Source organism: Haliotis rubra, unplaced genomic scaffold (assembly GCF_003918875.1).
Source record: "Haliotis rubra isolate DU_JTF1 unplaced genomic scaffold, ASM391887v1 Scf547, whole genome shotgun sequence".
In the NCBI taxonomy this organism is placed as follows: Eukaryota; Metazoa; Mollusca; class Gastropoda; order Lepetellida; family Haliotidae; genus Haliotis; species Haliotis rubra.
The window spans coordinates 363,246-384,750 of NW_025767243.1; the positions used below are offsets into that span (position 1 = coordinate 363,246).

General features: G+C 46.6%; 1 protein-coding gene across 5 annotated transcripts in view; it reads left to right on the plus strand.

The window, feature by feature from the left end:
* Positions 1-21,505, plus strand: part of LOC124253609 (rab GTPase-activating protein 1-like) — a 54,787-nt gene that overhangs the window by 18,458 nt on the left and 14,824 nt on the right. For all 5 annotated transcript variants that reach the window (XM_046687418.1, XM_046687414.1, XM_046687415.1 and 2 more), the window contains 8 exons: positions 194-453; positions 7,872-7,938; positions 9,674-9,776; positions 10,187-10,353; positions 18,676-18,832; positions 19,302-19,549; positions 19,871-19,984; positions 20,791-20,865. In XM_046687418.1, the coding sequence (XP_046543374.1) occupies positions 194-453; positions 7,872-7,938; positions 9,674-9,776; positions 10,187-10,353; positions 18,676-18,832; positions 19,302-19,549; positions 19,871-19,984; positions 20,791-20,865 (1,191 nt within the window). The remainder of the gene's footprint in view (positions 1-193; positions 454-7,871; positions 7,939-9,673; positions 9,777-10,186; positions 10,354-18,675; positions 18,833-19,301; positions 19,550-19,870; positions 19,985-20,790; positions 20,866-21,505) is intronic.

Here is a 21,505-nt window from a genome sequence, read left to right on the forward strand (position 1 = left end):
ATGGTTAGGTTCTCTTGGCTGATGCTTGTAATGGTGTCCCAGTTGTGTGCAGTCTGATGCTCATATTGTCAATAACATTTTGCAACCTGATGCATTAAATAGAAATCACAGAATTGAAACAAGATTTTGGGGGGCTGAATTTGAATTAATTCATACTGAATCTGATTAATATTTAAATTCATTCACTGTGCAGGTGGCAAAAATCCTGTACAGCTTTGCGACAACATTCCGCCGGGTTCCCCGCAGCACACGGACTACAGCCTCAGCAGTTTTGCCTGAGATCGATCAGAACTATGTATTCACTGTGGGCATTGAGTTCAAGGAAGATGATGGCAAGGGGAACTACTCTGCTGTACCGAAGGACAAGTCAGTGTTCAAGTTCCGCTCTAACGTCGAGAAGAGGATTAGTATCTGTGTCACTCACACTGGTCCGATTGAGCTAAAGATTGAACGGTGAGGTTCTGAATGAGGCAACATCAATCCTTACCATATCATGATCAGATATGGAGACCTCTTGTGTACGCAGCTTCCCATAGTTTGGTTGAAGAATTGAAAGCAGACGTTTTGTCCTTATTTTTCCTTATCCTGACTCATGCTCTTTTGCTTGTCTTCTTCTTCTTGCGAACATAGTGGAACACTTGTATCTCCTTAATTGAAGCTCCCTTCAATGTAAAATCACTAATTAGTACTCACCAAGAGTTGCCTCCCTTTGCCTTCACGCGGGAAAGGTGGCGCCACCCTCTGGCCTCATGCTTCACTCTCTCCTTCTTCGCCCAGTGAGCAGGATGTGAGAGCGCCTGTGTCTCCTTACACACTATATCCTTGGTTTTTCTTAGTTAGTTACCTCCTATAGGTTACTATAGAGGTATAGCTAGTATCCTTCATTAATATGTATTGATAATTAATCGTATTTCTACTGTTTATTCACGTGAGTTCGTGATTGTTCAGCTAGTATTACGTTGATGAAAATCTGTACTATTTGTAGATTACGTTTTTCTGCTGCTGACCCGCATGTAATATGCCCTAGTTGTTCTACGCCTTGTGCGTTTGATTCACGTTGCAGTTACTGCATTAATCTATCTAATTCTGCTTTTAATAAGTATCATCTTTGCGTCTTGAGACGTGCAGCAGATAGGTCAGACAAACAAGGGTTAGACTTGGCCGATACATCGGAATCCCCATCCAGTCACCTGCTGTTGGTTGACCCCCTCCCGTCTGGTGTTCCGCTAGAGTTTCCCTCGGAGGAGGGGCGTGGGATGCAGTCCGCCGCCTCCAAGAAGCGTCCTGCCTCCCCAGACATGCCGTCATCGCAGCCAAAGTCTAAGAGGGCCTCGACGTCTACTCAACTCCTCCAAGGGAAAGTCTACGAAGTCGTCAAGAACTTTCTCAGCCGAGATCGTTCCAGCCGCCGAACTGGGCCTCTACGGTGATCAACCGATCATCATCCCCGACCTACGCCACAAGAAGCGACCGGTGACAGCTACAGTGACGTCAGCAGAGATCGCCATGCAGCCTGATGTGTCTACACCGATGTCGGACGATCTCCCTGAGGGCCCCGCCGCTAACATCGCAGAGAGGGCACCGACTACTTCGTCGCAGACCGTCCCAGATGAACTGATGCGGCAAATCATGATCATGATGGAAGACCACTACAGACTGCAGAAGCAGCCAGCCCAGGGCCTGAGCCTTAGCGAAGGCTCCAACGCAGACGACACCCCAGAGGGACCCCCTGTCAACGTAGCGGCCACGACGAAGCCACCTTCGCGAAGGAAGTCACAGACCACCTCGACGAAGGACCCAGATGTACAGCCTTTGCGAAGGCCTTCGCGAAGGCGGGATAGATCATCACCTTCCTTGGCTTCATCCTTAGATGCGGACTCAGACCACCAGACTTCACGGAAGCCTTCGCGAAGGTCAAGTCGCCGTTCCCCAGGACCGGACGCAGAGGAAGCTGGTCACCTGCCTCCAGATCATCTTCGTCCAGAAGGACATCGAGGGACTCCACAAGAGCTCCGCGAAGCTATCAACATTCACCTCAAAGGTCTCCGCGAAGGTCAACCCATAGACGCAGATCACCAAGACGATCACCTCGCCGTTCACCGCGCCGATCTCCTCGTACATCACCACGTCGATCTCCTCGCAGGTCACCACACAAGTCTGCACAGAAGTCTACAGTCAGGTCTCCCCTATCGTCACCCGGCACAGTGGTAGAAGCACACAGTCCACCATCTGAAGAGCATCAACCTCTCATCAGCGATCCTGGGGTAGAAGATGATGGAGGCATCATTTTCTCAGACGCTGAGATACGATATTGGATGGTAAACAACCTAGACCTTTCTTCACCTTCCAAGAGTGGCAACTCGGCGCATACCTACCTGATGAAAGAAGACGATGCAGACGCCGTCACCTTACCTCCGATTGACCCGATTGCTGCGGTGCCACAGAATCTAGATACAGCCTTCCATAAAGCCATGAAAGTTCAGACGCCACACCTTCCGAACTTTCACGCTAAGAAGTTCTCAACTCATAACATGGACCCCTTCTTCAAGGCACAAGACATCGATGACAACTACAAGCTGATCAGCGATGTCAAGAACAAGAACTACAAGATTGACGATCGCAAGCTGGTGCAGATAGAAACCATGACGAGACGCATGTTCTTTGGCCTTAATAGATCTAGAACGATCAATGAGACACATATCACCAGATTTCGTGACACGACTTCTGAAGATGATAGGATGATCTACTCGGCCCTACTGATGCAAAAGAAGGACCAGCAGTTCCTAACGGATCATCTCACATCAGTCTCAGCAGCGCTAACCTTAGCCGTCGTCAAGGCCTCCTCGCTTCCTGCAGCTGGGGTGAGAACTTTACAGCTCCACTCTATACAGCCCCGTGGTCCTCCCCATCCATCTTTGACGGAGGAATAGAGAAAGTCTCCAAGGAAGTCACTAAGGATTCCAGAGAAGTCCTTATGATTAAGTCGATGGACACGCTAGCCAGCGTCATCAGGCAGACTTCTCAAAGATATTCAGGGAGATCTAAATTCACTGGATTACAGAGAGCACGGGATAGGAAGATGGCCAGCTCCAGGGGAAAAGATTCTTTTCGTCGCCCATATGGCAACTATAGAGGAGGATCAGGAAGAGGCAGGGCACCCAGAGGTTCCCGCAACTATAAACGCTGAAAGACAGGTTCGGAACGACTGGAGTCATCCACCCCCAGCCGTTCCAGTACAACCGTCACAAGTGGGTGGACGCCTTCAACTACACTGGGAGTACTGGGAAATGTTACAAGACCCTTATGTCTCCAACATTCTTCAACACAGATTTCGTATCCCACTACAGGCCACGCCTCCGCTGACAGTCAACCCTCACAAGATATAACAAGTTTTATGGATAACAACTTCTTTATTTTCGTGAGTGCGACGTTTAGATACAGATTCTTGTACCGTTGTCAAGCACTTCATGTATCACTCTTGCTTGACAACGGTACAAGAATCTGTATCGAAACGTCGCACTCACGAAAATAAAGAAGTTGTTATCCATAAAACTTGTTATATATTGTACGTCTCAACTTCTAAAATGCCACTCAAACAAGTAACCCTCACAAGTTCGACTTCCAGGCACAACAACTACCAAAGTTAAGAGAGGCTGTTACATCGCTCTTAACCAAGCAGGCCATAGAAGTACTAGATCAAGTAAACATCGAACCAGGCTTCTACTCCCCAGTTTTCCTAGTACCCAAGAAAAACTCCAAGGAGAAATACAGACTCATTTACAACATGAACATATTCAACAGAAATTATCTACGCAAACCGCCAAAGTTTCGCATGATACATCTACCTCAGTTACGGCAGTTGATTCGTCCCATGGATTACATGGCCAGTATAGATCTGCAAGACGCATATCTACACATCCCGATACATCCCGAATCCAGGAAATACCTACGATTTACACTAGACGGGCTGCATTACCAATGGAAAGTACTCCCATTCGGAATATCATCAGCCCCCTGGCTATTCACAAGAATAACGAAACCTATCGTCACCTATCTACATCGTCTAGGGCTACGCAGTGTGTTCTACCTCGACGACGGGATACAAGTAGATCAAGATCCACAGCGTCTCAAACTACAGTTAAACTACATCATAAAGCTACTAACACAGCTAGGATGGTTAGTAAACTTACTCAAGTCGGACCTAGTACCCTCGCAAGATCTGCAATTCCTAGGCATTCGATTTATCACGACTCTCAACCGTATCGTCGTACCAGAAGACCGTTGGCTCAAGATCCAACAGACCATTCCGCCAGCTCTACTCTCTCCGTTACCACTACGACATTGGCAGAGCCTGTTGGGTCTCCTCACGTCAGCCCAAGACATGACACTCAGAGGCAGAATACAGTTACGTCCGTTACAGGTCTTCATCAATGCACATCTCAACGACCTACAACCATTCAGTCTACCGAAACACCTCAGACCTCATCTACTATGGTGGACCAGGAGGTCGAATGTCTGCGAAGGTATTTGTTTAACAGAGCAGGAATTCAAAACCCATCTATATGTAGGCAGCATGCCGCTCCAGGGTTGGGGAGCTCATCTCGCCAACCGGACGGCATCAGGGTTATGGAATCAGCAAGAAAGCAAGCTCCATATAAACATGTTAGAGATGAAAGCGGTAATCAGCGCCATACTTCATTGGAGCACCATTCTACAAAATCGCATCTGATGATTCATACCGACAACTTCGACAGTGGCGTTTTATGTGAACAAACAAGGCTCAAGCGAGATCACTGAACCTATTGACTTTAAGCTTTCAACTGTTCGATCTAATCCACGATCTCAACTTACATGTCAGAGCATGTCACATTTCCGGAGCCAAGAATGTACTAGCAGACGCACTCTCTCGGCCACATCAACCGTCACCGACAGAATGTATGCTCAATACAGAAATCTTTGCACAGATTATCAAGCAAATAGGAGCTCCGCTAGTAGATCTATTCGCCACACGCTTCAACAATCAGCTACTGACATTCGTGTCACCAGTCCCGGACCCACAAGCATGGGCAACGGACGCTCTAAGCATATCCTGGGAAGGCCTCAATGCGTATGCGTTTCTGCCGCCAGCAATAATCCCTCAAGTGTTACAGAAAATCAGACAAACACAGAGCCTCCAACTTACTTTGGTCGCGCCCTACTGGCCAGCCAGAACGTGGTTTCCCATTCTAATTCAAGAAATCGGTCAACCAACACTAGAGCTACCAAAGCGCTTGAATCTATTAGTACATCCACACACCAAACAGGTGCACGGAAGCCCAGGAGTATTCCAACTTCACGTATGGACTGTATTAAAATGTGTTTAAACAAGAGAGGATATTCAACCAGAGCGGCAAAAGCAGTCACGCTTGCCTTACGCTATTCTACACGTAACTTGTACGACGACAAGTGGCACAGTTTCGAAAATTACGCAGCAAATAAGGGATTTACGGCGAGATGCTACTCATCCACAAGTAGCAGATTATTTGTGTTACCTACGCCAAAACAAACATTTAAAAGGCTCGACATTGTCAACATATCTTGCGGCTTAGTTCTGTGATAACTATGAGAGCGGGTGTCAAGTTAACCAAGGCGCCAGAGTTACTGGCCTTACTACGTGCTTTCCGATTGGAGGATCAAAGCGGAAGTTCCGCCCAGCTTGGGATCTGAATATAGTGCTCCAACACCTCACAAGTGAGGCTTATGAACCGTTGGAATCGACAACCTTTGAATTTCTCTCACAGAAAGCGGCTTTTCCTGTTATCTCTAGCCACGGCAGCCAGGATGTCAGAAATTCACGCACTAGATTATGAGAGGATACAGTTTGATGACAATCAAAACACAGCGCACCTGGGATTAAGATGGGATTTCATCGCCAAAAATCAATTGCCAGGTCAACCAGACAGGTTATTCCATATTCCTGCACTCTCCTCGATTCTCGGATCTCAGGATACATTGGACTTATCTCTATGCCCAGTCAGAGCTCTCAAAATCTATTTACGACGTTCCAAAACAAGGCGAAGATTTCTCAAACGATTATTCATCCCCTTATCGGCAACAACTCAAACAGAAGTCTCTCGTACCACCATATCTATATGGATAAGAACTGTCATACTTCGCGCCTACAAGGCAGCAGGACTGGACCCTCCAACAGCATGAAATCCCCATGAGATCAGGGCATTGGCTTCCACACTCGCTCTACACGGTAACTGTTCATTGAATACAATTATGGAAGGATGCTTTTGGAAATCTAACATGGTGTTTGCTAATCACTATCTGAGAGATATCACCACCGAGGATGTCTCAGGTATTCACCATTTCGGTCCCTTGGTCCTCGCCCAGCAGTTGACAGTCCCTTGTAGACGTTAACACATAGTCTTACGAGATTATTATGTATATTTCATACCTGCATTATCTAGCTTATAACTCTACGGAGTTCTAGGGCTATGTATATACTTAGCTTAGGTCTACTCAGCCTTAAGCTCATACTGATGATCATGTTCAGTTGTATTTGTCAGAGTCGCTTTTATATCTTTATTTGCTAATATCATAGTATATTATTATTGTAATACCCCATTTATGGCAATGTATAAACTTATGGTTTATAGTAGAGGAATTATCCTAAGTCAGTGCCTTTATGAAGTTCCCGTTAGGGGGTTATTACAGTTATATCTATATAAATCACTAATTTTATAAATCCAAAGTATTCTGTTCTTTCCCACCTCCGTTTCTGTAGGATTCTACAAGCAAAAGAGCATGAGTCAGGATAAGGAAAAATATGTAATTTTTAGAGTAAAATTGATATTTTATACTTATCCTGACTCATGAGGTCAGCCCTCCCATCCTCCCCACATAACACTTTGGATTTCCCTGTAAATTCAAGTGTTGGGCTCGCAAAATCAGGAGAGAGTGAAGCATGAGGCCAGAGGGTGGCGCCACCTTTCCCGCGTGAAGGCAAAGGGAGGCAACTCTTGGTGAGTACTAATTAGTGATTTTACATTGAAGGGAGCTTCAATTAAGGAGATACAAGTGTTCCACTATGTTCGCAAGAAGAAGAAGACAAGCAAAAGAGCATGAGTCAGGATAAGTATAAAATATCAATTTTACTCTAAAAATTACATTTTTGTTTTCAGTGAAGTGAATCATTTAAAGACCTAAAGAGTAAAGTACATTCATTATGTTTGTATCTATTTACTTTGGGAAATAAATATCTGTAATTATGACTTAAAAAGAGAAAAATATTGTAGAAAAGTTAAATAAGGGAGATAATCTCATCTGGATTCTGCAATTCTCACAGACTGAATGGTGTATATAAAGATATAATTGGAATCACAAATAATGAAAAAATGCTATGAATTTTGTGGGGAATTATTTTGCCAAAATCCATGCGTACTGCAAAGTATATCTTACTTGCAAAAAAATTAAAAAAACAGAGAGATGTGTTTGAATTAGTGGATTGGATGTTCTACAGTAGCCCTGATTGTTGCTCATAATAGCAATCACCGGTTTGTCTGGTTCAGATCATGCTCTTTACAGCTACCATCAGTTTGATGGGATATTGCGTTATTCAACAAAGAAAACCCAAACATTAGACTTAAGAAAAAACTCCTGAAAATGGTTAAAACTAACATGATGTAGAACGAAAATAATATACTCATAGAAACAAATAAGGGAACACATGAAAGTACATGTGTTCCTTTATTCGTTCCCACAATTTCACTCACAGTGCAATGCATACTTTGTGAAGAAACCTGGAAAAGAATAAAGGAACACTTGTACTTTCATGTGTTCCCTTATTCGTTTCCATGAGTGAATATGAAATCATTTCTTTTCAGATGTTTTGGGCTGTTGATCTCACCAGGGAGGAACGTTAAGCATAGTGATATGCAGCTGATTGAGTTGGTAAGTAACCTTGGTAACGATCAACAGAATCATGATACATGGGGGTTAACCTGTTTCATGTCTTTAGAATCAGCTTATACAGTCAAACCTGTCTAAACAGGCACACCACGGGCCCGAAATAAAATGCTGGTTTAGACAGGGTGCCGGATTAGACAGTGACGTTCATTTTCCAACATGGCTGCAATTTACACTCGTCAATCTCTCAATCTAGTGTGCCGAGAGGAGTGATTGGATTATGGGACCCTGACTGGACTGCTCATACCCATGCCGGCTTAGAGCATTTGATTCACTGCACTATCACTACTTCCTGATTATCTAGCGTGACAAGAGGAGTAATTAGTGTATTGGATTATGGGTCCTTGATTGGACGTCTCATACCCATGCCGGTTAAGACAGTGTTAATTACAGTTAAAATTGCTTGTTGGGACCGGAAAGTCATGCTGGAATATGGAATAGACAGGTGCCAGATTAGACAATGTTTTACTGATCATAATATTGTTGTAAAATGGCGGAACCAACAGTGTGTCGGATTAGACAGGTGCCGGTGTTGGGAGGTTTAACTGTACACACAAAAGATGTTTAGGATTTGACATCGCTGTATATAAAAGTGAGTTTAGTTTAAAAACGCTTTAAGCAATATTCCAGAAATATCAAGGTGGGGGACACTAGACCGATTATATTGTATACTGAGGCAGAATGAATTTCAATAATGATGATGCACTTTTATAACTTGAGGATAATAGCCACAGTATTCTGACTGCAGCACTAGGCAGTATAGAACCATGCACACAATATACAGGTTTAACATGTTTTTGTTCAGATTTACAAACCGACTGACTTTGACAGGCATATCGCAGTGTAGGAAAGATGTAGAAAATCTAGCCTGTCCACAGGACTGGCAGGTCAAATTTTTTACCAGTCCTGCCAAAATCAAGCCAGTCCTCCAAATATAAATAAAACACCTTCGGCAGTAAATATTCAAAAAGGTTATAATCATTATATATATGTCAATGGTTTGCTAAAATTGACCTGACATGAGGACGGACTAGATATTTTTTTAACCTGTCCTCCACAAAATTCACCCGTTTCGGACGTTGGGACGGGCTATCTTTCCTACACTGCATATCGAGACATATTGTATCTTAAAGTTTGGCTCCAATTGGTCAGTGAATTTCAAATTCCCTCTACAAAGCCGCACTTTAAGTTATTACAATATGAAGTGAACTGGAAAAGTATTAAATATTTGAGGGGCATTTAGAAGTGGAATCCATGAGAAAAGCAAGATTTATGGGTATCAACTTTTTTATTGTGAATAACATGACGTTTCGGAGTGTATCCTTCAACTGAGAAAGGAGCAAGCGTATACTTCGAAATGTTGTGTTATTCACAATAAAGAAGTTGACATCCATAAATCTTGATTTTCTCATGGAATAATATTATTCATTTTGTGATTTTACAATCATTTGCTGCACAGTTTGGGCCAATATTCCCCTTTTAGTAGGTGTAGCTAAATCTTAAGGAGGTGGGGTAGCCAAGAGGTTAAGACATGAGCTCATCATGCTGAAGACCTGGGTTCGATTCCGCACATGGGTACAGTGTGTTAAGCCCATTTCTGGTGTCACTTGCTGTGATATTGCTGGAATGTTGCTAAAAGCAGCGTAAAACTAAACTCACATACTTGATAGATAAATCTTTGCTAGCTGTGTATGAGGTATGTATTGTACTGATGCTTCAGAACTCTATGGGCTATGCTGGTGATGGCCGCAGTTACACCATCTCAGGGCAGTGGGACCCCAGCGAGAAATGTTTCCTTGTGCTGAACGAGGAGACCCCAAAAGGTGAGATAAGTTCCCTTATCTTACCTCACATTGAAATTCTAGCTCGGATTGGTTAAAGAGCTGGTAATTATTTCATATACCTTTCTGGGTAATTAGTTTGAACATATCTTAGGTATGTTGTTAAAGACACTTTGGATTGTTACTAGGCAGTTCTATGTCACTAGTGCACAGCTCTTTTGTGCCAAAATATTTCTATTTTCAAGAGAATATAGAGATTGTCATGTTGCTTTTCAGTCGTGGGGGGAGTTCTTGAAAATATTTTTATCTGCTACAAAGTTTCCGTAGTCTTCATGGTAAGAATGGTAGTTCATGAAATGTCACTTCTCCTTCCTTAATTATTTTAGCGACATATTAATTTTGAATCCTGATTATATTCAGTATGGGCAATTTTGTATGTGTTTATGTTCCAGACACGCGAGTATTCCTGACTGTGGCGGTCGACCTAGTGATATTCGGTATTCAGGAACCTGTCAGGTTTGCTGTGGAGACCAAAGCACGCATCTATCCTTCCAACGAGCGGTTCTGGTACTTCACCAAGAAACCCCACTTTGAGCAGTTCCACGTTAGACTCAAACAGGTAGGCTCCACAATCCTTGTATTCTTTTTCATAGAGATCGTCCTTGGGGTACATATATGCATTTTCTGCGGCTGAAAATGTCATGTGACAGTTGTATCAATGTTTTAATAAAAATATTGTACAAAAAATAAAAATCATTTTTGTTTATTATACCGCCCCCACTACATGGAGTTACCTCCCTGCTACGCATGCGCAGCCAACCAGGTAAGCACCCAGGCCCGTATCATCATTCCTTCTGCTGTCACTGTAGCGTTCACACGTGTTTCATAGAGTTCCTAGCTGATTTACTTCTTTACGAGAAGAATGTCTGAGACTTTAACTACTGTATGTATGCTCTTTATTCGTTCTTGAGAAAAGTTTTATTGATTTTGCAGTCGGTTATTTCTCATTTATGTGACTTTGTATTAAATTTTACGCTAGCTTTCCCGTTGTTTACGCATGTGTTGCTATTCCATGGCGGGGAGTTTAGCGTGCCACGTGGTTGAAATATTGCGTTATTAACCAAGTATTTCATGTCGCGTTGTCGCATTCACGTAATTTTCAATGTTTTGTACGTGTATCTTATGCTGTTATGTTCAGCTCGGCTACTTGTGCTACTGGCACCGCTATGGCCGTCACAGAGCTGGTTTCCGATAATTGTCAGGTTTCTGGCTCAGCCTCCTGTTCTATAACCTTTGCGACTGGACATTCTCACTCAGAACTGCGCGCCACACCCCAATCCAAGGATTCAGTGGGTGGCTTGGCCTCTGTCAGGTCTAGCCTCGAAGCACGCGGAATTCCTGCAGCAGTTGCAGACACAATTCTGGCTTCAAGGCGGGGTTCGACAAACGTTCAATATGAGGATAGGTGGTCCCGCTCTGCGTGCTGGTGTTCAGATAGCGGGATTGCAGATCCCTTTTCTGCGGATTTAGTCCGAGTATTGAAGATTTTGCAAGCTCGTTTGGAAGAAGGCTTGGCGGCTTCGACCATTCGTGGCTACTCCACTGCTTTCTACTTTTCACACCCCTGTCGATGGTGCTCTTCTGGGGCAGAACCCTCTTATGCAGCACCTTTTAGCTGGCATGGATCGGGTTCGACCTGCTGTCAGGCGAACCAGCCCACCTTGGGATTTGTCAATTGTGCTAGATTGGCTGTCCGGTCCTACGTTCTCACGTCTATCGGCTATTTCCATTCAGTTGTTAACATGGAAGGCCGTATTTCTGGTGGCGGTAACATCTGGGCGTAGGGTCGGTGACTTACATGCTATGTCGGCACTGTGTTCCATCCAGATCGTGTCAGTATTCGCCTCCCGGATGTCCGTTGGATGTCCGAAAGACTCTTAAAGTCTATATCAAACGAACACAAGGGATCCGTACAGGTACCCATCTGTTCTGCTGTTACGGTGGCGGGAAGGCTGGGATGCTGGCGAGCAAACAGACCCTGTCTCGCTGGCTTGTATTGGTCATTTGTGCTGCTTATCAGGCTAAGGGCAAGGCTCCCCCTGAGGGGTTTAAGGCTCACTCGGTCAGGGCAGTGGCCACTTCAAAGGCTTTTGCATCGGCACTGCCCGTTGAAAAGACATGCTCTGCCTCTATTTGGAGCAGGCCTAGCACTTTTATCAGGCACTATCAGCTCGATACACAATCACATGATCGTGCGCGTTTTGTCCTGCCACCCTGACCGAGTGAGTCTTGGTTATCTGGACAGTTGACGCTGCTTTCAATTGAGTATTATTGATATATCTGCTGTTGTGTGATCTAGCTCCTTTCGATTCTCTCCGGAGATTATGGTCGGTTGTGAGTTCGATTTCCCCCTTTACGGTGCTATCTAATAGATCATGATGTGGGCAGGGTTCTTTATTTTCGCACTTTGTGCAATTTTCTGTGCTTAACCTATGAGGTCGGATCTAAGTACTTATCCTCCCTGTCGGTTACCCTCCCATAATGCATCTCGCGGAAGCTTCGGGACACGTGACAGGTGAGTGTTGTGGCGTCTGTTACATTCTTTTTAACGATCGCTATTTATGTGTACTTTGACAGAATTCCCTCCTCCCTGGCCTCCAGTCTTTGGGAGTCTTGAATTAATGCATATATGTACCCCAAGGATGATCTCTATGAAAAAGAATTAGATAAACCTGTAGAGGTTTCCAATTCTTTGAAAAGAATCGTCCTTGGGATAGGGCCACCCACCTCCCCGCAATTCTGTTCACTGATTTGTTCAGCAGAAGGATAGATGATACGGGCCTGGGTGCTTACCTGATTGGCTTCTCTGTTCCTTGTGCGAGGAGGTGGACAAGTGTGTATTCACTTAAGTAAGCCCTCAGGGGAGGCTCGGCTTCCTCGGGTGCAGCCCCGGCTGCCAAGCAAGGGCGTTTAGTACCACCGTTGGCCCAGTTGTGCGCCCCCTTGTGGCAGGCATACCGGACTTAAGAGGAAGTCTACCGGAATGCCCTGGTGTGACCAGTGCAACTGGCAGGTGATTCCTGTTTATCTCCCGGGGCTGGAGAACGTGCGAGCAGACGCTCTCTCTCGCCGGATCCTGGCCCCGCACGAGTGGATTCTCGACAGGCAGATATTCAGAGTTATCTCCCAGTTGTACGGATCCAAGGATTCAGTGGGTGGCTTGGCCTCTGTCAGGTCTAGCCTCGAAGCACGCGGAATTCCTGCAGCAGTTGAGTGAGTTCGATTTTCCCCCTTACGGTGCTCTCTAATAGATCATGATGTGGGCGGTTTGTTTTATTTTCGCACTTTGTGCGATTTACTGTCCTTAACCTATGAGGTCGGATCTAAGTACTTATCCTCCCTGTCGGTTACCCTCCCATAATGCATCTCGTGGAAGCTTCGGGACACGTGACAGGTGAGTGTTGTGGCGTCTGTTACATTCTTTTTAACGATCGCTATTTATGTGTACTTTGACAGAATTCCCTCCTCCCTGGCCACCGGTCTTTGGGAGTCTCTATGAAAAGGAATAAGATAAACCTGTAGAGGTTTCCAATTCTTTGAAAAGATCGTCCTTGGGGTAGGGCCACCCACCTCCCTGCAATTCTGTTCACTGATTTGTTCAGCAGAAGGATAGATGATATGGGCCTGGGTGCTTACCTGATTGGCTGCGCATGCGTAGCAGGGAGGTAACTCCATGTGGTGGGGTCCGTATAATAGATAAAAAATATATTTATATATTGTACAATGTTTTTATTAAAAAAATTGATACAACTGTCACATGACATTTTCAGCCGCAGAAAATGCATATATGTACCCCAAGGACGATTCTCTTCAAAGAATTGGAAACCTCTATAGGTTTATCTAAGTATTATTGTCCCCCGCCTCTCTGTTAACGCGATATCTCATATCTTATTTTCAAGGTCACCACGACACTTTGACCACTTTTCAAACTCTTGTTAACACGATATCTCATGAACTGTTGTACCCAATGTCTTCAAATTTGGTGACAGCCTACATTGGGGGATTACATAGATACCATTCTTCTTCATAGAGATCGTCCTTGGGGTACATATTATGCATTTTCCACGCTGAAAATGTCCTGTGACAGTTGTATCAATGTTTTTTGAATAAAAAGATTGTACAATAAATAAACTTTTTTATCTATTATACGGCCCCCACCTCGTGGAGTTACCTCCCGTTGCACATGCGCACCAACTGGATAAGCACCTAGGCCCGTATCATCGTTCCTTCTGCTGTCACTCACATGTGAAGACGTGTTCGATGTGCCGTGCAGCGCTGTTTTCTCTTAAAGAAATTGAAAGAGATATGTCTGAGACACCACCTGTATGTATGGTCTTTATTTTATGTCCTTGCAAGGACCTGTAAAGCTTTGCGGTCGGCTGTTTCATAATTGTGACTTTGTATTAATTATTTTACGCTAACATTCCCATGGTTTATGCACATTTGCTCTGCCATGGCGGGAAGTTTAGCGTGCCATGTGGTTGTAATATTGAGTATTGAACCAACTATTTCTTCCCGTGGTAGCCTTCACGTATTTTTCAATGTTTTCTACGTGTATGTTCGCTGCTGGTCCGCTGTTAGCTACATGCTTGCGTGTTTGCTTTCAGGCGTTTTCCTCCTGTACGGTCTGTGGGCAGAGTATCCCACGGGCCGACAGACACGATAAGTGTATCGTCTGTCTGGAGAAGACGGACCATGTTGCCGAAACTTGTGAAATTTGCATGGGTTTAGTCTAAGGCTAAAAAGCCGGGCTCTAAGGGAAAAAAATCCCGTAGCCAGTCCCCTTCTTCCGTTACTAGTAGCGGTTTTGATATGACTTTAATCACACAGATGTTTCAGCAGCACGCAGACTCGATGAGGTCCCATGTTCATGAGACGGTTGGAGGACTCCGGCAGGAGTTCCTCGCCCACTCTGAGCGTGGGGCGGAGAGTCTGGGGGTGGGATCGCCGAGCCCGGCTCGATCCCTCGGCCTTGACGCGTCTGTAGATCTGTTGCCTCTGGCTTTGTGTCCGGACACCTCGGCTCCCAGTCCCCCTCTCGGAGTTAGCGCAGGGACCGGATGATTCCTGGGGTTCCGATCCCTGCGCCCTCCCGCCCCATGAGAGCGGAGGCACCAGTTCTGCCTGGTCTGCCTCCAGCGTCTCGGGACCGGGGTCCGTGCATGACTGCAGGCACTGACGCGGGGCGCTCTGTCTGCTCCTCCCTCTCTGCTGTACCTAGTGCTAGGCACGCCCACCCGGGTCGGGGTTTCGGTCCTCTTGAGGAGACCCAACCTCAGACTTCGGGCACCGAGCGCCCGAGTCTACTGGATACTGGGGAGGTCGAGAACAGGATGGTGCTTCGTTTTCTTCAGCTCTGCGGGGAGGTCGGCAGCGCATTGCAGTACCTACCCCAAGCAGCGGTGCCTGCCAGCTGCTTTCGGACGGCTGAGTTCCGCCTGCCAGGCGGCGTTTGCCCCTAGGCAGCCCTCATGAGGCAGCTGCTCCGTGTTCTTCCGTCGTTGGTCCAGGGCGTGTTGGATCCCCTCCTGTCTGGGTCTGCGCTCCGTTTCGACTTGCCAGAGCTTGTCGGAGGTACCAGCTGGGGAGGATTCCCCTGATTCAGCCGGTTCCTATGGTGGATGAGTGCGTGTTCACCCGATTAAGCCCTGAGGGTGGGGAGGGTGGGAGGCGCCTCTCTCTATTCCTGCGGTGGGGGAAGGTTACAAACAACGCGGGTGCTGTCCACCATCAGTGTAGGCCATTTACCACTGTAGGCGAGGTCCGCCCGACTTCACGGCATCGCCGCACTCCGGTGCCGTCATGTCAGGCAAGAGGCGGACATATTATTGCTGCCGAAGTTCAGGCTCTGCTGGACAAGTCCGCTTGTCGGCGCATTCCACGGGAGAGAGAGGAACGGGAGGTTTTACTCCACGTACTTCCCTGCGTCGAAGAAAGCGGCAGGTTCGTCCCATTCTCAACCTCAAGGGGTTGAACCGCATGCTCGAAGTACCATCCTTCAAGATGGAGACACTGCGCTCGGTGATCTTATCTGTTCAGCCCGGCGATTGGCTCACGTCAATCGACCTCAAGGATGCGTATCTGCATGTGCCCATACATCCATCGTTCAAGCAGTACCTCAAGAAATCCGACCTGGTACCCACCCAGGACTTGGTTTTTCTTGGGGCGAGATTCCAAACACACAAGGATCTAGTTTCCTTGTCGCCCGACCGGATCACCAGAGTTCGGGAGATGGTGTCTTCGTTCCTCTCCCAGCCCCAGGCACCAGCACGGACTTGGCTCCATCTACTGGGCCATATGGTGGCGACGATCTCTGTAGTGTGGCGGGCGCGGTTGAGGATGCGCCCTATACAGCAAGCTTTGGCGAGTCTGTGGGCTCACTCGGAGGACCTGGAGCTGAGTCTCACAGTCCCGGGTGGTTGACACCTCACCTTCAGTGGTGGACCAATGTGGGAATCTCACCAGGGGTCCCCTTGGAAATCCCGGCGCCAGCTCTCACAGTTCAGACCCGTCGTCCCTCCGCGGGCTGGGGGGTGTTCTGGGCAGTCTGTGGTGTCGGACTCTGGTCGAAGCGAAGCCACCTTCACATCAGCGATGTTGGAACTGAGAGCTGTCGCGGTTGGTTTTCGGGCTTCAGAGAGCATGTCAGGGGCCAGGTTGTCCGTCTTCAGTTGGACAACCAGGCGCCATGTCGTACATCCTGAAGCAGGGCGGCACGGTGTCCCCAGCGCTCCTCCAGGAGACGTGGGACTTTCTACTCTGGTGCGACCAGTGCGATTGTCAGGTACTCCCTGTTTATCTCGCCGGATCCTGGCCCCGCACGAGTAGATGCTCGACAGGCAGATTTTCAGAGTTATCTCCCAGTTGTGCCGGTTCGTTCCAGGTGGATCTGTTTTAAGTCGGCGGGACGAATCAGAACACCGTGTTCTGCTCGAATACGGACCCAGGGGCGTTGGCTGCCGACGCCTTCCTGCTGGATTGGACGGGCAGAGTGCTCTGGGCGTTCCCGCCGTTACCACTCATTCCCCGTGTCCTTTCACAGCTGTCCACCCAGCCAGCTCGGCTGCTTATGCTACTGGCACCGCTTTGGCCGTCACAGAGCTGGTTTCCGGTAATTCTCAGGTTTCTGGCTCAGCCTCCTGTTCTATTACCTTTACGACCGGACATTTTCACTCAGAACGGAGCGCCCCACCCAAATCCAAGGATTCAGTGGGTGGCTTAGCCTCTGTCAGGTCTAGCCTCGACAAACGTTCGACAAACGTTCAGTATGAGGTATGGTGGTCCCGCTATGCGCGCTGGTGTTCAGATAGGGGGATTGCAGATCCCTTTTCTGCGGATTTAGTCCGAGTATTGGAGTTTTTGCAAGCCCGTTTGGAAGAAGGCCTGGCAGCCGACCATTAAGCTGCTACTCCACGCTATTTCCACTTTTCACACCCTGTCGATGGTGCTCTTCTGGGGCAGCACCCTCTCGTCTGGCGCTTTCTGCTGGCTGGCATGAGCGAGTTCGACCTGCTGTCAGGCGAACCAGCCCCTTAAGGATTTGTCAATTGTGCTTTCGATTGGCTGTCGGTCCAACTTTCTCACACCTATCGGCTATTTCCATTCAGTTGTTAACTTGGAAGGCTGTTTTTCTGGTGGCGGTAATGTCTGGAAGTAGAGGTCGGTGATTTACATGCTATGTCGTCCGACCTGGCTGACTTTGTTATTTCACCGCGGATCGTGTCAGTATTAAGCCTCCCGGATCGTGCAGCCGAGGGTCGATCCGCGCTTTCCATGTGACAGCTCCTATCGAACTTCCCTCTTACCCAGCCTTCCACGCCGGGGACCTCTGTAACGAGCACTCACCCGTTGGATGTCCGTAAGACCCTCAAAGTCTATATCAAGCGAGCATGAGGGAATCGTCACGGGTACCCAGCTGTTCTGTTGTTACGGTGGCGGGAAGGCTGGTGTTCCGGAGCTGGCTAGTTTCGTGTATTTGTGCCGCTTATCAGGCTAAGGGCAAGCCTCCCCCTGAGGGGTTGAAGGCTCACTCGGTCAGGGCAGTAGCTTTTGCATCGGCACTCCCCATTGAAGAGATCTGCTCTGCAGCTATTTGGAGCCGACCCTGGCGCGTTTGATTAGGCATTATCAGCTCGTCGCATTCCCGTAATCGTGCGGCGAGCTTTGGCCATTCTGTTCTCTCCAGTGGACAGTGTCCTGCCATCCTGACCGAGTGAGTCTTGGTTCATTGGTTTTGTTTGGCTGCTGTTCAATACTGAAGTTTTTATTGACATATCGCTACTGGGGCTAACTACCCACATTTGATTCTCTACAGAGTATTTAGGTCGATTGTGGCGTTTTGACATTTCCCCCTCACGGTGCTCACTAATCGAGTGCGTGGTGAGTGGGGCTTTGTTTACATTTTAAGCACCATTAATGCGATTTACTATCTTAACATTTGGAGGTGGGTCTTTGAGCACAAATCCTCCCTGTCGGTTTCCCTCCCATAATGCCTCTCGCGGGGACGTAAAACTGGGACATCACGACAGGTGAGTGTCATGGCGTCTGTTACATTATTTCAATTAGCGATAGCTATTTGTGTGTGCTTGGACAGAATTCCCTCCTCCCTGGCCTCTGGTCTTTGGCAGTCTGTGTTTATGCATAATATGTACCCCAAGGACGATCTCTATGAAGAAGAATTAACCAAACCTGAAGAGCTTTTCAATTCTTGAGAAGTAGAATCGCCTTTGGATAGGGCCTCCCGCCTCCCATAATTCTGTTCACTGATGTATTCAGCAGAAGGAATGATGATACGGGCCTAGGTGCTTACCCAGTTGGTGCGCAGTTGGTACTCCCGTCACTTTGACCACTTTTCAAACTCTTGTTAACGTTGTGTTTGTAGGTGGAAGGCAGTAACCATGATGGGGCCAACTTTGAGGTTGTCCATGTTGAGAGCCAGACAGAAATGGACAGGAAGAGCACTGGCATGAGCCTCAGTCTGAGCAGCAGCAAACACATCCCTGAGCCAGTCCAGACACCACAAGAAGAGGAGGAGTCGGGTAGGTAGAATCAGGGAATCTTAACTCTAAACAATCCTGGATGTGGCCTACACACTACAAGAGTTGGTTGGGTCAACCTCTCTAATGAGAGAAATGAGACAATCTTAACCCTGAACATTGCCTGGGTGCCGTTTTAGAAAGCGATCTAAGCACTAAGGTGACCGTAACTCCCATACCTCAACATAGACTTAAGGTAGTCTTAGCGCTAAGGTTGTTTTGTACAACGGCACCCAGGTCTGGAAATGAGACAGGTATACCTCATTTTATGGCAGTGGAACAATGGATATATGACTCTTTATGACTCTAAACCAGGCATAGATCTGGTCCATACAAGACAACAGGAGGTGGACAGTCTTAATGAGGCTGTAATGGTGGATAGATAACCTTGAAACATCCCAAGCCTGTCCAGTTGTCACAGGGGAAGGTGGGTTGGCTCTCCCAGTTGATTATATACCTTTGCTCTCCCCAGATGGCGACGAGCCGCTGCTCAGTGGGTCTGGAGTGGTGAGCAAGGAGGTGACTGACGAGAACCTGCTGGACGCCTGGCACGACGTCCTCACCAAGTGGCACGCCAACCTCACGCAGCGCCCCAAACAGGTGACCCCCCTGGCACGGAAGGGTGTACCCGAGGCTCTCCGTGGGGAAGTGTGGCAACTCATCACTGGTTGCCATGACAGCAGTGAACTACTGGAAGCTTACCGGATCCTCATCACCAAGGTACATTTGGTTTGGTGTCTGTCGTGTCAGTAACAGAAAGTTTGCTTGAAGAGTTGTAAAAGGGTAATTGTGATTTAGTCAAAACATTTGATCACTGTTGATGTTATTCAGACATTTTTGATGGATTGGTATGAAATATTAATAGGTCAAACGTTTTGTGAAGTAGTTCCTACTCTAAATATGATGTCATTGCTCATTTATTATACCCCTGTTTTATGGAGCTTAATCTTATGCTGAATGACAAATTAACCAAGAAAATGGAGAATGCATGTGTGTGATCTTTGTGTTTGTGCTATTATTCATCATTCATTATCGTCACAGGAGTCTGCATGTGAGCCGGTGATCCAACGAGACATCAACCGAACATTCCCTGCTCATGACTTCTTCAAGGAGTCTGGAGGTCTTGGGCAGGATTCTCTCTTCAAGATCAGCAAGGTGAGTCGTAGGGTCCTTAGGATGTGTATGTGGTGATAGAGTGATAGGACAACTCTGGTCTGAATTGTGGAAAGTATACTACCCATCAAAAGTTTAGACTCACTAGTGTAAATGTAGCTACTGACGTCAATCAACTGTTCTAAACTAGATTTTGCAAAATATTCCATACTGTTTAAAGGTACTGTTCACACAGGAACTGACGTATTGTTAAACAAATTCGTAACGTTGAAAAGTTCACTGTTATGAGTTCAATAAATGATGAAACTCAATGAAAATTGGTGAATTCTTACCAAACCTTTACACCAAAACGCAGCTGTTCACATGCATGATATTTGCGCATGCTTTACAGCAATTTGATGCATTCTTCTGCGATTTATCTGCATAAGGTTTGCAGTTGGTTCCCCCAAGTTAGTGGAGAAATTCATCTTCGATGTAACCATATATATACATAACATATAGTGAGTGTTTAAAGTGAGTCTAAACTTTTGATGGGTAGTATAGATACACACATGTAATCACCTTGTAGTGCTCACATACAGATGCAGCCATCCTTTGGGAAACTGTTCCATCCACAACTTCTTGACCCATCATGGCTGTCATGTTTATAAATGTCATCGGTAACTCTAAGTTCCACTTCCTTGCTCCCACCACGACAGGCGAAAGTTTGCTGGAACGACTGTCAATTGTTGCCATTGACTGCAAATAAAATTACCACAGCTTCAACTGACACAAACATTTAACTCCAAATCACCCACCGATTGATCACATATTTTGTGTAAACTAATGTAGACTTGGTTGTGTTTCAGGCATATGCGATCTATGATGAGGAGATTGGCTACGTCCAGGGTCTCTCATTCCTTGCTGCTGCACTGTTGCTACATGTAAGTATGTCCATAGTGAACCTTGTGACAGGGGACCCTTGTTGAAACCAGGTGTCTGATGTAGCCTGAAGTGCCTGATGGTGTTGCCAGGTGCCTGATGTTGTAGCAGGTGCCCCATGTTGTAGCCTTGTGCCTGATGTTGTAGCAGGTGCCCCATGTTGTAGCCTTGTGCCTGATGTTGTAGCAGGTGCCCCATGTTGTAGCCTTGTGCCTGATGTTGTAGCAGGTGCCCCATGTTGTAGCCTTGTGCCCAGGTGCCCCATTGCCTTATGTTGTAGCAGGTGCCCCAGCCTTGTGCCTGATGTTGTAGCAGGTGCCCCATGTTGTAACCTTGTGCCTGATGTTGTAGCAGGTGCCCCATGTTGTAGCCTTGTGCCTTATGTTGTAGCAGGTGCCCCATGTTGTAGCCTTGTGCCTTATGTTGTAGCTGAATGCCCCATGTTTCTAAGAGCATTTAGGGTAGCACGTAGTGTAGATATATCATTTAGGGTAGCACATAGTGTAGATATATCATTTAGGGTAGCACTTAGTGTAGATATATCATTTAGGGTAGCACATAGTGTAGATATATCATTTAGGGTAGCACATAGTGTAGATATATCATTTAGGGTAGCACATAGTGTAGATATATCATTTAGGG